Source organism: Amphiura filiformis, chromosome 8 (assembly GCF_039555335.1).
Source record: "Amphiura filiformis chromosome 8, Afil_fr2py, whole genome shotgun sequence".
Taxonomy (NCBI): Eukaryota; Metazoa; Echinodermata; class Ophiuroidea; order Amphilepidida; family Amphiuridae; genus Amphiura; species Amphiura filiformis.
This window is the reverse complement of record NC_092635.1, coordinates 2543970-2559169: the sequence shown is the minus strand read 5'-3', so window position 1 is coordinate 2559169 and position 15200 is coordinate 2543970. Positions and strand designations below refer to the sequence as shown.

The following is a 15200-nucleotide window of genomic DNA, read 5'->3' as shown; positions in this document are numbered from 1 at the left end:
TTGGTTTTAGGCAAAACATTTAAATGTCGGGTTATATAAAAGCCATGAAAACGATTTGAATTAAAAAGTACAAAATGTTGTCAAAATGTTCTTGTAAAATATTTCTTCCAAATGTTTAGTAAACACTTAAATAACCATGGGAACTGATTTTCTATCAACAGCAGTTGATGTATTTTTCCTTGTTAATATTGATACTGTATTTTTTAATATTTAATTGTTTTTTAATATTGTAAACCACTTGTAATTTGGCCTGAGGGCCACGATTTTTGTGTGAATAAAATATACTATATACTATAAATATACTATACTTTAATGTTTTGCCAAAGTTCATTCTACAAATCATATACTAATACCTTGATTTATTGTTGTTAATGAGTTATGTACGTTTTACAAAACTGTTGTTGTTTCAACCTTCTTTACAACATAACTCAAGAACCACATGACCTACAAAAGTATTTCTGTGATATTTGAATTCTTCTACACACGCGTTATGAAATGATCAATGCAATTTTTGCCAAAGCTCACTACCATTCGGAAGATTCTGTGAACTACCAAATCGGAACAGTTTAAAATAGTTGCTAACCTTAAGCTGTGTCTTTGGCAGAATTGGTCAACGACGCTAAAGGCAATGATCTTATGTAACTGCGCTGGACAAATAATGCCTTTTGAACTCTGATTATTATATTATCCCGTTTGACGTAACAAGCGGAATTACTTTTTACCTGAGGACAACCTTTACCAGATAGTCCGACAGCCTTAAAAATAGAGCGAAGCCACATGCAAAAATTTAACCATCATCTGTGAAGGCCAATAGAAGTGAACAAGCATAAATATTTAATTACCATAATAATTAACTAACTAGAGAACAATGGAAATGTTTTTTTCAACATTGCACGATTCCTATTTGAACTACTTTGTACCCAATTCAAAATAATTCAAAAAGATTTTATATGTTTTGAGAGAACTTTGTCAGTTCAACGTTTACTTATTTCAAGGAGAAGTACAGTAATAAAAAATAGTCAGTTCATTTTTAGAACATATTTAAACGAACCTTATCCAAAGGCTAACAATGCTTTTTATTTTTGATGCATTTAGTTTTACTTGTTTTCTAATAAAGGATAATAATGTCACTACACTGCCATGACATCACTATGATACAGGTACATATTCGCCGTAGAAGTAGTGATGTAACAGGATTAATTACCACAGCGATAGGTGAAAACAATTGTTGAATGTATTGTCCTGCACTAGACGTACGCTGTAACTCTGCATCGCTCCATAAATTATTAAGGAATAGGCATAAAGACCAAGATCGTAGAGAGTGTTTGAAGGTCGTATTCATCGGTACCTCAAGTTGGCGCGACATCTATCTCATTTTGATATTCAAACCCCAATCAATAATCCTATTGTTGAAGAGGATAATAATATTCTACCTTAGATGGCTATAGAATTTTTAATAGCTCTGGTCTTTGTTTGCTTTGGCTAAATCCTGTTCAAGTGGCGGGTTACCAGGCATTATATTTTGTATAGGTATGTATAACCAACAAATAACCTGAAAGAACTTTCTTTAACCTAGTTGACTTGGGGATGATTAGAAATGACCGACAATTATGACTGTTTGATATTTATTGCCAGTAATGTGGAAAAAGAGACACATGTAGAAACGAAAAAAGCTACCATTTTGTTGAAGGAGCAAAGTTCAACAAACCGATTCGCTATCCTGTTACATTACTATTTCTACAGCGAATAACAACCTTTTCATTGTAGATTATTGCAAGTGTTCGTTTTACCAACTATACAAGTAAATTTATTTCTACCACGATTCGCACCCATCTACTCGATTGATTTGAGAGGGCGCATCCTGTTATGGTATTGCAGTAGCCAATTGAAAGGGCATTTCGTGATCCACAACATCATCCACCACTTTTCTCTAAAAAAAGATTTTTTTTATATCACTGGAAACCTCTGGCTACATAATGCTTATGTATAAAAAATATCTTGCATATTAATTCGTTTAGCAAAGATATCGTGAAATTTGAACACAATGTCTATGGAACAGTGTAATACACATAATCATGCATAACTCGCAAACGCAAAATCGGAATCAACTGAAATTTTGGGAATAAGCTTTTTTCGTGGTATCTACTGAAAAATGTCATTAAAAGGTCTTGGATAAAATTGGAATAAAATTGTTCTTACAATGGCTCGATTATACTCATTATGTTTCGATGAATCCAAGTGTGGGAAAACATTGGATCCAAAACATAATAATGATAAAATTAGATGCTTTACGCCAAATATTTATTTATATAAGTTTTAAAATATTGGACTCGATTTTCAAGCTCATGGCTCGACCAATAAATATAGCCTCGATCCAATTTATTAAAAGGCGATTCGATTTGTTTGGTATAAAAATTACAATATACAATATTACATTTATAAATAAATTACTTCCTTGACAGATTATTTATAAGGTCCAACTATTTACACATAGTATGAAATTTGATATATATATACATTATATTACAGTCAAGTTTTTTCATTTCCAACATGACAAAATGACAAGAACAAGTGCACCACTGAATAGTTGTTGTCTTTACACATGTACCATTCAACATGTTCAAGGAAATTTAGTGCTCACTTTGTATTATGTAGACATATTGATGGAACAAAATTCTTGATTTCTGTAAACAACATAACATCATCATCAGTCGGCTGCGGAGCAGGCGACAACAAGCTTTCTCCAACTAATGCGATCTTGGGCAAGCGAAACAACATAACATAAGTTAGTAACAGCTTTAAACAACTGACACGCGTCCCCGTCAGAAGCAGTTAATTTGGAGAGGGTTGCATGGGGAAAGTGAATTTCAAGGGGGGGAGTTTGGGTATTTACTGGCGCATGGGGCAAGAGTTCTACTGACAGGGGTGTTATTGTTAATACCATTCTTTCAGAAAAACGTGACTTGAGTTTTATTACCAATCGGTGTTTTGCTTTCAAAGATAATATGGATTTATAGAATTTATCTTATTATTTCACTCACGATAGCTAAAGAAACGTGGAAATACATTATGGAAGTAGTAAGATAGAGCTATTCGCATCATAATATCACTGAATTTCCAATACGTATACATATTTTCTCCGCCTACCTATGTTCAACAATGTTGACACAGTGTGAACTAAAACGGCTCTATTTTGATTAGACTCTTAAATTGTTTTAATAGTCCAAGTAGAAAATAAGGCATTTGCGCAAAGATAATAGAAATTGCGATTTCCAAACGTACGTATCGAACGTACGTGTATTCTATTCAAAACCACTCTCCGGTGACGGGATTTTGAATAGAGTCCACGTACGTTCGATGCTACGTTTGGAAATCGCAATCTCTCTAATTAGTAGAACCATAGACCATGGTCTATGGTAGAACTAACGTAAATTCCATGCAGTATAACAACATGGGTTGTTTGTGTGAGTAAGTGTGCGTCATCGATTCTACTCTCTAAATGTAAAAGAGTGAAAAACTCACACCCCAAAAGAGTGATTTATAAGACCACTCAAAAAGAGTGAAATGTGTTTTTTAACTTTAAAACCACTCAAAATAGAGTAAAAACCACTCTAAAAGAGTGAATTTCAACTCGTTCAAGGAGTTAAATGAAGGACAACACATTTGTCGAGTTGTCCTTTATTTAACTCCTTGAAAGAACTAAGATTTACTGCTTTAGAGTGGTTTTCACTCTATTTTAAGTGGTTTTAAAGTTTAAAAACACATTTCACTCTTTTTTGTGTGGTCTTATAGGTGAATCACTCTTTTGAGGAGTGCGTTTTTCACTCTTTTACATTTAGAGAGAATCTCTATTACGGCTAGATATTTTAGCCATGTAAGTGTAGTACATCTAAAGTCAGGAAAGTACCGCCTTCAGTATTTTAAATAAATTAAAAAAGAAACAAATAAACGCAAATAACCAAACAACCCAACTAAAAAAATCCAGACATAAAACCGTTCTTTAGAAGTTTAATTTTGTGTTATGGTGCCACCAATTTGTACTCATCTAACATGAACGAAATATTACTGTCAAGTAAGTCTTTATTCTGATGATTATGTCTGGTCAACTGTCAGCTGTCATACGACCAATCCGAACACTTCAAAGAAACCAAATGGCTGTCATACGACCAATCCGAACGCTTCAAAGAAACCAAATGGATCACATTGATAAAAAATCTAATGTTTTCAAGTGTGAAGCTGGTACATGTACTTCCATGCTTTGGTATTATCACAGTCATGTAAACAGCTCGGGGTATCTGTCCTGGTCATAATATGCAAAAAGTTTAAATTTTTATAAGGTGAAGGGTCAGTACATTAGTGTATATTAAAATGGTCATCCAAGACCAAACTTAGCCAGTGTTAGCAACCATCTGTTCTCATCCCTAAAGCCGCTTTAAATAATTTAATTCAACAGATATATTAAGAAGTTATTGTATTGGTGATGAATAATGTCCGTAAACATTTGTCACAATTGATTTTAGGTCATGTGCTTTGTAAATAACAATCTCTTTGAACAAAATCGAAATGTAATAAACAAACACATATCATAAAAGAACGAATTAATGGTTGATTTTGAAAAATGTTTTCAAAAAAAGCATTGTTCATGATAATTGTTAGTCTATCAGAAAATGTATACTTTATACTTGCAAATGTTGGAGAAAAAGGAGCGAAAGGATGGCGTAGCTATTAGAAGATAAAGCATATTCATATTCTTATTGGCATCTTTTGAGTTCAAAGTCTAATTTGAAGAAAAAAAAGCATTTTTCCCGGGCATTTTTCTCATCGTACTCATGGCTCTGACACTTCACCAAAACAATAGTCACATGGTTACGTTTACGTTAAACGTACACATTGCAAACAGTTAACATTCGTCCTTCATGTCTAGATGTCATATCAAGTGAGTATTATTATAAACGCATCTAGCTCTCTATTGTGCGTTAAAGTGGAAAACTGGCCAATGAGTTCAATATTGATACTATCCGATACGCCGATGTACACATCGTTAAGCAAATGTCGTTACTGCGCATATCAAAGGCGTGAAGTGCGCAGTAACAAGGTGCGGATCGGCTTAACGACATCTCGGGTCTAACCGCAAAGGATTATGGGATTAGTTAATTTGGTTAGTCGACGGTATCAGAATGAAGAATATACAGCATTGGACAAAATTCATCGCTCCTCAGGAAGGCTATGTTAAGAATAATATATACAAATGCTGTAGTTACTGAGTACTCCTTCCTTGAGACATTTTTGGTTGCATTTGTCATTGACTTCAGATGAAACGTACAATTTGCAGCATAAGTTGTAAATCTATGAACAAATATCTACAAAGAATGTAATCACGTAATACCTTCACAGAAATTAATCCGCGTGAAGTGCCTATCTTGGGATATAAAGACTTAGATTCAACATCCACGATTCTCATAATACATAGAGCGTTTGTCGTTTTTCTTGAAAGTTTATCTATACTGGTTGAATTGTGATTGAGTATTTTGATTTAAATACAAAATCTAAAACACAATTTCCAATCTAAATAGTTTAGATCACTACATCACACGGTATGTCTCTAATTCTACGATTTTTGTGAATTACCAGTAGCGGGGTTAGTTTTAGTCACGCAAATAGCGTTTACTTCTATCAACATTTCTTGTATGGCCCAATAACCCAACTGAAACAGTTAATGGCAGCCATCTTGGATATACGGGCAACATGTTTTTTCAGCATTACAATGGAATCACCCCCAATCATGTCTGATATTATTGTTCTCTGGAATACATCTTTGGGGCAGTGTTCTGATGGCAGTATTGCGTCGGATCTATAGAGACCACAGTTATTCGAATCCGCATTAACACACTTATTCCGCAATAACAGGTAATCATCAAATATCTCCGGAAACGACTGCTTCGTGGCAATATCAAAGTATTATATCCACACACACCAAATTCACCAGTAAGACCCACACGGTCCAGCAACTATTTACTTCTACTATCCGAAGTTTCTGTTCTATTAGGCCAATAATACAATGCTTTCGATTGCAAATTGCCAATTCATTGTTCCTCATAGTTTGCTCTATTTCAGTTCTATCATATCAACTAGGGACTGTATCCTTATCACCACTACACAATATAAGTTAGTGCTTATGTCTTCAAGTAGTTAATTTGGTCTCATTCCAAGTTTGTTGTGCAATGTAAGACTGGTGATGAACTGTGCTTCCTTTACTATGAATACTTCCCATAAAGCGAGAATTTTGCTGCAATTGAATTAAAAATAACACAGAATTATAAGTGGGATAGATATTTGCAATACGAAAGTAGTTCAAGTTATTAAGTCGTTGATTTCCCCCAAGAACATGTTTGAAATTCATCTCAGAAATCTGGGTTTTATAAACCATTGAAATAAACAAAAAAATTGTATGTATAACGCAAACAAAACAAAAACCACTCAATTCTCGCTATTCACAATAAGGGCGCCGCCAGCGGTTTGCGATGTAATCGTGATGTATCATGGGAAAAGGTCGACATCCAAGTCCGCGCAATACGAATATTACCATACATAGGAACACGTGACAATATTTTTTAGTTTGTCAATATCACTATAACGGTATTACACGCAAATCGATAGAGAAAAAATTAATTGTGCACATTTCAAATCACATTATTAAGTATTATTGAGTATCGATTCGCGTGTAACACCGTTATATTGACAAACTAAAAAATATTGTCACGTGTTCCTATGTAATAGCATGGTAATATGTGATGCGATCAAGCAAAATCAGTCGGAACTCGGCAATAATAAATTTTCAGTTTCCTATAGCATTGTAAAAAGTATTTATAAAGCTGGATTTTGCAGAAAATCCCATTCAAATTGAACAACCAGTTCCAAAGATATGAGCAATTAAAAAGTTTCCAAAACAATAGGAAATAAAAGGAAAAATTTCCGTTGTTTGGCTATATCTCAAAATCAATATTTCCGAGTTCCGACTGATTTGGCTTGATCGCATCACATATTCGTATTGCGCGGACTTGGATGTCGACCTTTTCCCATGATACATCACGATTACATCGCAAACCGCTGGCGGCGCCCTTATTGTGAATAGCGAGAATTATCATCAATGTGTTGTTTGAGATGTGATTTATTTAATAAGGCAAGGGTTTACTCCCGGCTATCAGGGAAACTATACGTATGCATATAAATAAGCTGATATATAGTCGGTGCCATGTACCTATCCATTTTGTTCCGGAAATGGAGTCTCTATACGACGTTTTTAAAACGCTTGCTAGGACGTAGTGGTTGACAGCGAATTGAGAGCAAAGAGCATAGTACGTAGTGGTCTTTGTTTATAGATATAGATTTAGGGAAATTCTCTATCTAGCCACTAAGGCACCTAAACGGGATTCAATGTTTTGTTTTTAAACTTAAACATGAAACAGACGGACCTAAAACTGGAACAAAGATAAATAAGTAATACTGATTTACAGAATGAAACGACAGATGTTTTAAACATAAACTGACAACATTAAACACAAGCTGGCAACCTGACGTTATGATGTCTTTGTTTGTAGGTGTGGTGGGGTGCTGGTGTAGATGTACGTATTTTGGATGGCATGGGTGATAGGTGTGAGTTGTGCTGTTGTGTTATTTTTGAAATGGGTATATAGGATGTGCATGGTGTGATACTTTTGTGCATTTTTTATATTTGTGTGCGTTTTTTCCTTCTGTTGATAAAACGAGTGTTTTAAATGTTTTAAGGTTTCTTGTAAGATGCTGTTTGTTATATTTAAACGTAATTGAGTGGACCATCCCGCCTGGCAAAATATTGGGGGACATATCCCCCCACACCCCACCCCGGGATCTACGCCTATGATAATTCTCTCAGTCTCCCCATCTTTCTTTCTTATTCCCTCTACTGTTCTTTGATTTCAAGTCAAGAAACACGGATGTCCATTCCTACCAGCGAAGATGATCTGGTTGCTTGTATACTAGAGCGAGTCCCAAGACTTGATCGGCCTTGAAGACTTGATCTACCGCCATCTACTAAATGACGTCGGCGTATGCTTTCTAACCACATGGGTGCACATCGTTGTAGAAGTCGTCTAACGTCGGCCTATAAAGGGAAAATAATTTCAAAAATGATTAGAAAGATTGTTTTAAAGAATCTTACATTATACTTTCATTTAAGCAAATTATAATTTTCTAATTACATTATTTCTTTGGTAGTCATCAATATCAAACGATGTAGACACAAAGCACAAGTCAAAGAAGATATTCTTTGATTGAGAATACATGTACATGTAAACCACAGTTTGAATAAGACAATAGTATAAAATGTTTCACAGATCTAGCAGTGTTTAAGTTCTATTACAGGGTTGTGACTGGATCCAGGTACCACGCGTGCCCTTCACCCTTTTAATGTTGGATAGAAAAAACAAAACAAAATTGCACGTCTTTCTTAATTTGTGCAAATTACATTTCTTATTTTTTAATTGATCGTCGGCTTTTCATCCCACCTACATACGCTTTAAGTATAGATCATCAGATTTATAAAGTTTACTTCGAGTACTGTTAAATATCAAAATATCAATTTTAATGATTTGCCATAAAATGTGTATTACATTGCGAATTTCAAAAATCAAGATTATTTGATATCAGAAGGCCATTCTTCGTATTCAGAATGCAATTCGATATGTCTGATGTGCTCTAATGTCCCACAATAAATACTGTCCAAATGTTCATAACCCCTTCCCTTAATGTGCGGGTTTTTACTTGGTCGTAATTGATCATTTTGATTAGGTTGTGGATGAAGGACATTTTCATATATCATATATCACTTCTTGCGTACCTAAAATCCGGGCTAAAATCGCCCAGAGCTTAATATAATCACCAGATGCTTTTTAACACTTACTTTGAGAATCATAAATCAAAACGAAAATGATTAATTATGAAACGTTCAATTCATTAGAAAGTTCAATTACGTAGAATATCAGTAACAGGGACCTTTATCTACGTGTCATGTCTGTTGTATAACCGACGGCATACAGCATTAGTATCTCAGCAAACACAAAAATGTTCTTAAAACGTTTATTCAGAACGTTTTAATAACATAAAAGTCGTGTTATAAAGATCATGCATACGTTTTTAAAACATTGTAAAATATTTTGGGCAAACATTTTTGCAAAATATTTTGTCAACAGTTAAATAACATTCTGTTAGAATATTTTGCATCACGTTTTCAAAAATGTTTTATGAATGTTATTAAAACGTTTTTATACCCTTTATATAACCCAACATTTACACCTTTTCTGTAAAACGTTGTGTGTTTGCTGGGATGATTGCGGAAAATTATTTTCAATACTCTAGGCTGATAACAACAAAGCTTATGTAAAATAAGCCAGGGGATAGTTGAATAACACCATGGAATCTCAGAGGGTAGCAAAAATAATCAGCAATAGGTCATAAAACGAAGCTACTGCCGCGGGTCTTGTACTCTAGATTAGCTTACGAATTACGTTTCAGGGTTAGGGGACACGCAATGTATCGCATTCCGTTGGCGAAAAAAAATAAGGAAGGGAAAGGACGTAACCAAATACCTATAGTATAAGGGTGAGGTCCCGGTGGCCTGAAATAAACTTTCTGTTTTCGTCAGCAAGTATAACGCACATAATCTAAAATAAAACAAAAAATCTGAAACAAAAAAGTATTTACCCTAAATCCGTCGTTAAGAAATCCGTATACGATTGGGTTAATGAAGCTATTTGACATGGCAAGCCAAAGAGCACAAAAATAAAACGTCAGAAACACTTCTTGGTTATCGATGAATATAACTTCAGGGAGCACCATTCCAAAGACCAAATAGAGATATAAAGGCAGCCAACACAGCGCAAACATGACTACAATGGTCATCAGCATTTTGATTATCTGTAAAATAAAATGTAAATAACAAAATTAACTTTCAAACGCTTAAATACAGCATTGTACTTAGGTTGTCATACATTGTAGAACAAGAAGCGGGAGTAATGTGTTTGTACTGCGCCCGGCATGATCTTAGCATATAAGCATTGACGACGATCATCACGACTGTTTCCTGAAAATAGATTTATCTCTTTTCCCTTTATCAGTCAAATAACCAAGAAACGAATAATTGAATGAATTCATATTATATAATTTGACGATTCATTTAGAGAAATTTAGAGAGATAAACAATAGAAATAAATAAAGAAAGATAGAGAGAAACAAAAATAAAGAATGAAACAAGAAAAGTTTAAAAAATTAAAAAGAAAGAAGTAGAGGAAGAAAGAAAGAACGAAAGAACGAAAGAACGAAATAAATAAATAAAGAAAGAAAGAAAGAAAGAAAGATTGAGAGAAGCAAAAGTAAAGAATGAAACAAGAAAGGTTTAAAGAATGAAAAAGAAAGAAAGCAAATTTTAGGTAATTTATTATACAGTATTGAACGGGTAATACGAACCCGACAAACAGAGCCGTGCAAAAATAATGTCACTTTTAAGCTTATTACTCTGTCATTTTCATTATGGTGATCTGTATCGTGGGAGGAGATAAGATTAAGTGACCGCGTATAGCTTCGAATTGCAACCTGCCTAATAATCATTAAGATCCAGCCCGGCATGACCAAAGCATATAAGCATTGACAACGATCATCACGAATATTTCCTGAAAATAGATTTATCTATATATATCTTTTCCCTTTATCAGTCAAATAACCAAAAAACGAACAATGAAATGAATTCATATTATATAATTTGACGATTCATTTAGAGAAAGATAAACAATAGAAATAAAGAAAGAAAGAGCCGTGCAAAAGTAATGTCACTTTTAAGCTTATTACTCTGTTATTTTTATTATGGTGATCTGTATCGCGGGGAGGAGATAAGATTAAGTGACCGCGTATAGCTTCGAATTTCAACCTGCCTAATCATTAAGCTCCAGTTGGCACAGGCCTCGTAAGCCCTGAAGTCCAGGGTTCGATCCCCTTTTCTATTTGTCTCTTTTATTATTTTCTACGGCAAGCCTGGTAATAATTATATTATTATGATTAAAAAGTGCATTTGTAAAAGTTAAATATGAATTATTTGGACCTGGTAACAAGTAGTGAGAGTAATGTGCTCTCTCCTCGTCCGGGATCTCCAAAGAATACAGACAGTTAACAATGTTTGACCACTATCAATGGGTCAAAAGGGTAAATAAAAACAAGTTGATAGTGACCAGATGTTTGCAATAATTGGGATTTTTCCAGAATGCTTGTGTTATGAGTAGTAGTGCAAATTATATGGACCCGGAAAAGATACCTATATTGAGCATTACATCACTAAATTGAAATGCGTTACTATATAAGAGCAAAGTACAAGAACTTTTCCCCACGTACGTTATCATGTTGACCGTTTCAAATAACTGTGTGTGTTGCAACATAATAGCCAAAAGTAAATACTAAATTTTCAGTCAGTCAAATCTGATCATCGGTTGGCGGTTAAGAAATAACTAATGTGTATATCTTTCTCCCAGTATGATATTTTCGTACTTTCTTTATGTTCTTGTAAATTGTTTGTGATTCGTTATCCCTCTCAGGAGTGATGAGAACTTCAAAACTATTTAAATCAAAGTTTCTTTATAATAATAAAACATAACATACATAATCTTTACGAAATAAGCATTAATATGCTTTAAAAAAATAGCAATGATTAAGTTCTTTTACTTTTTTCACTGTGAAAAAACTGTGAAAGTTTGTATATAGTAAAATGATATTTTCAACAAGTAGCCATTGATTTCTCAGCATGTATCACCTGTTAAATATTTCGGCGTACGTGCCATGCCAGACATGGCAGTTAATTAAACTCGAAACGATTCACTCATGAAATCAGCCCGGTGCAAAGCAAATTGGTTTTAAAATCCTGTTATTTCTGCAGCTTTTTGTTATACATTCAATATGCCAACCGAAGCCGAAAACAATAAACAGGCAGGTATAAATGACTAGAGACAGAGATTATTGTCTCATTTGATCACACTTGGCACGAGGTCAATGCAATGATATTTCAAACAACAGTCGGTACAATGTTCACGTTTTTCCCAACAATACAGGAGATTTTAAGCCCGTTATCATCAGGAAACCGTTCACAAATAGTTACAGATACAACTCTTACAAGAGCCAGTTAGGATTTGAGATCTTTGACAGATCTGCAAGCGGGTCACCAAATTGTCTCTTATTAAATGTCACTCAATAGGCAATATCTTCAGCGTGACACATGACGTAGAACGCTAGTCAGTCGATGGCTATTGTTAGGTGACAACTCTCTAGTCTGAAGGTTCCCTAGTCCGAATAATAAATACGGGTCTCTAGTCCGATTGTAGAATAAGGCTCGCTAACTCTAACCCTTACCCTAACTCTAACCATAACTTTAACCCTAACCCTAACCCTAACCCTAAACCTAACCCTAAACCTTATTCTATATTCGGACTACAGAACCTTTGGATTAACGAACTTAATTTGGTTTTCGGACAAGTGACTCTTCTGACCAGAGAACCTTCGGACTAGCGACCCTTCGGACTAGAGAGAAGTCACGTATTGTTGAACAAGACCCACTCAGTCACTTAATTAGGCGATTGAAACGATCGAATTTGGTGTTGAAATTAGCAAAAAATGTTATTTCACTTCATAATTAATTTTCTCGGTCAAATGAAAAGCAATAATTTTCATTTCTTTGGTAAATGTCATAATGCTTGGTACTGTATATTTTTTCAAACCCTCATGTTAAACTTAGGTGTGATATTTACGCTTCTAGTGTAAGATATTCGATTTTCACCGGCTTCAACTAGCCCGCGAGCTTTTTTTGGGTCAACGTTTTTGCTTTTCAAAGTAACATAATTCGCTAACGAAAGATATTCCCCAACTTTCTAAAAGCACATCGTATAAAGCTTTATCTCATTTCGGTTTTGATTGCACCTTTTTTCAATTCCGACAACCATTTTGGTTAAAATCAACTCGCGAATGTACCCATGGATGGATGATTTTGCAAGCCACAATAGAAATATCGATTATTTGGTCAATTTTATATCCAAAAGCGGGGTTATGGTTTATTGAACTTTGCTCCTTCAACAAAATGGTACCTTTTTCGTTTCTACATGTGTCTCTTTTTCCACATTGCTGGTAATAAATATCAAACAGTCATAATTGGCGGTCATTTCAAATCATCCCCAAGTCAACGAGGTTCAGGAATGTTCTCTCATTGTTAATTGTTAGTTATACATACCTAGACAAAATACAATGCTAGACACATACAATACAAACCCACCACTTGAACAGGATTTAGCCAAAGCAAACAAAGCTAGACCAGAGCTATTAAGAAATCTATAGACATCAGAGGTAGAAGCTTATTATCCTCTTCAGCAATAGGACTATTGATTGGTTTAAAAGGTGTTTGACTATCAAAATGAGATACATGCGCACCAGCTTGAGGTACCGATGAATACGACCTTCATGCACATTTTACACTGTAACTCAGAATACAATTTAGGACATTTACACATAATTATTAGAAATGAAGTACTGGTTAGACATTTTGGGAGTCGCAAGTGAAAAAAGGTGAAATCAAAACGGATATTCTGACAAAACTATAATATATAGACCCACACGATGTGTCTTGCAGAGGTGGGAAATATCTTTCTTTAGCGAACAATATGTGACCCGTTACAGCAAAAGGTACCTTAAGTCGGGAGCTACATATGCCTTATTTTGCTAGTAACAAATGCATTCTAAACCAATCATTAATCCTATTGTTGTAGAGGATAATAAGCTTGTACCTGTCTATAGAACTGTTTGTTATACAGCTCTAATCTTTATATGATATGGCTAATCCCTGTTCAAGTGGCGTGAGTGGTGGGTTACAAAAGCATTGTATTGTATTTGTATAGGTATGTAGCCACCCACTAACAATGAGAGGACATTCCTGAACCTCGTTGACTTGTAGATGATTTGAAATGACCGCCACTTCAGATTGTCATTATTGTTTGATATTTTCTGCCAACATTGGGGAAAAAGAGACACTTGTAGCAGCCGACATAAGGTACCTTTCGCTGTAACGGGTCACATATTAGTTTGAAACGAAAAAAAAAAATCCGAAAAAACCTCGTGGGCGAAGTTAAGGCCTATAAAAATTAAAAATCTTACACTAAAAGACACAATTTCATGCCTAATTTTAACACCAGGATTCTTTTCTTTTTAAACTGACATTACCGAAGCAAAAAATATTGCTTTATATTTGACCGAGAAAACTAATTTCATAGCAAAAAAGCGTATCTCTAAACTGTGCTGATTTCAACATGTTTCGATCGACTTTTAGCGCGACTACTTAGTATGCATAACAATAGAAGCTGTTCAATAACGTACTGAGTGACTGCTACCTTTCTACGTGTCCTAGTTATAAAAAGGAGGTCAAATCACGGCAGTCAAAATACGACGTATTGAAACACATTCTATATATTTTGATGAATAAAAGCCATGATCGAAAGTTTTAAAAAGTCACGATTTTTTTTGAAGGGGAACAAAAAAACCCAATTGTCCGATGTGGTATACGAGCCGGTGCTCTACCATCTGAGCTATCTAGCCTTATGATCTATGATGAATGGCGATCCCAATTACCAATCGTTTTGCTCAGCCAGGGGGGTACATTTTTCGTCTGAGGACTTCTCGTGAAACACCTACCCATTGGAGCGGCACAAACCCGTATATCGAGTAACCCTCCCCCCCCGCCACACACACACACCCCAAACACACACCCCAAACACACCCCCCAAACACACACCCCGGTTGCCCGCCGAGTTGCTCAGGTGCTGTCAAATCGGTGTAATGAAATTTAGTTGCTTGTATCCCGGGCGCGAATTATTTTTTCGTAGTTAATATTTGAATAGGGAGCACGTTTAAGCAACTGTATACGTGGTGTCCCGCACAAACCCTATTAGGTTTAGGGGTTAGGGTTAGGGTTAGGAAACTTATACATGTACACTCTAAATTTCAAGGATTTAAAATAAATCCCAAGGGACTGTAGTTAGGGACCAATCAAGTGCTAGATTTAAAATTAAATCTTTAAGATTTAAAATTAAATCTTTAAGATTTAAAATTCAAATCTATAAGATTAATTTTAAATCTAAAATTGATTG

At 34.9% G+C, this 15200-nt stretch overlaps 1 protein-coding gene across 1 annotated transcript in view; it reads right to left on the bottom strand.

The window, feature by feature from the left end:
- Window positions 1-4704: 4704 nt before the first annotated feature.
- LOC140158506 (substance-K receptor-like) overlaps window positions 4705-15200 on the bottom strand; it is a 201988-nt gene continuing 191492 nt past the window's right edge. The window contains exons 5-7 of the mRNA XM_072181606.1: window positions 9739-9951; window positions 7988-8140; window positions 4705-6286 (exon numbers count right to left, since the gene is read on the bottom strand). Of these exons, the coding sequence (XP_072037707.1) occupies window positions 6182-6286; window positions 7988-8140; window positions 9739-9951 (471 nt within the window). The 3' untranslated portion in view covers window positions 4705-6181. The remainder of the gene's footprint in view (window positions 6287-7987; window positions 8141-9738; window positions 9952-15200) is intronic.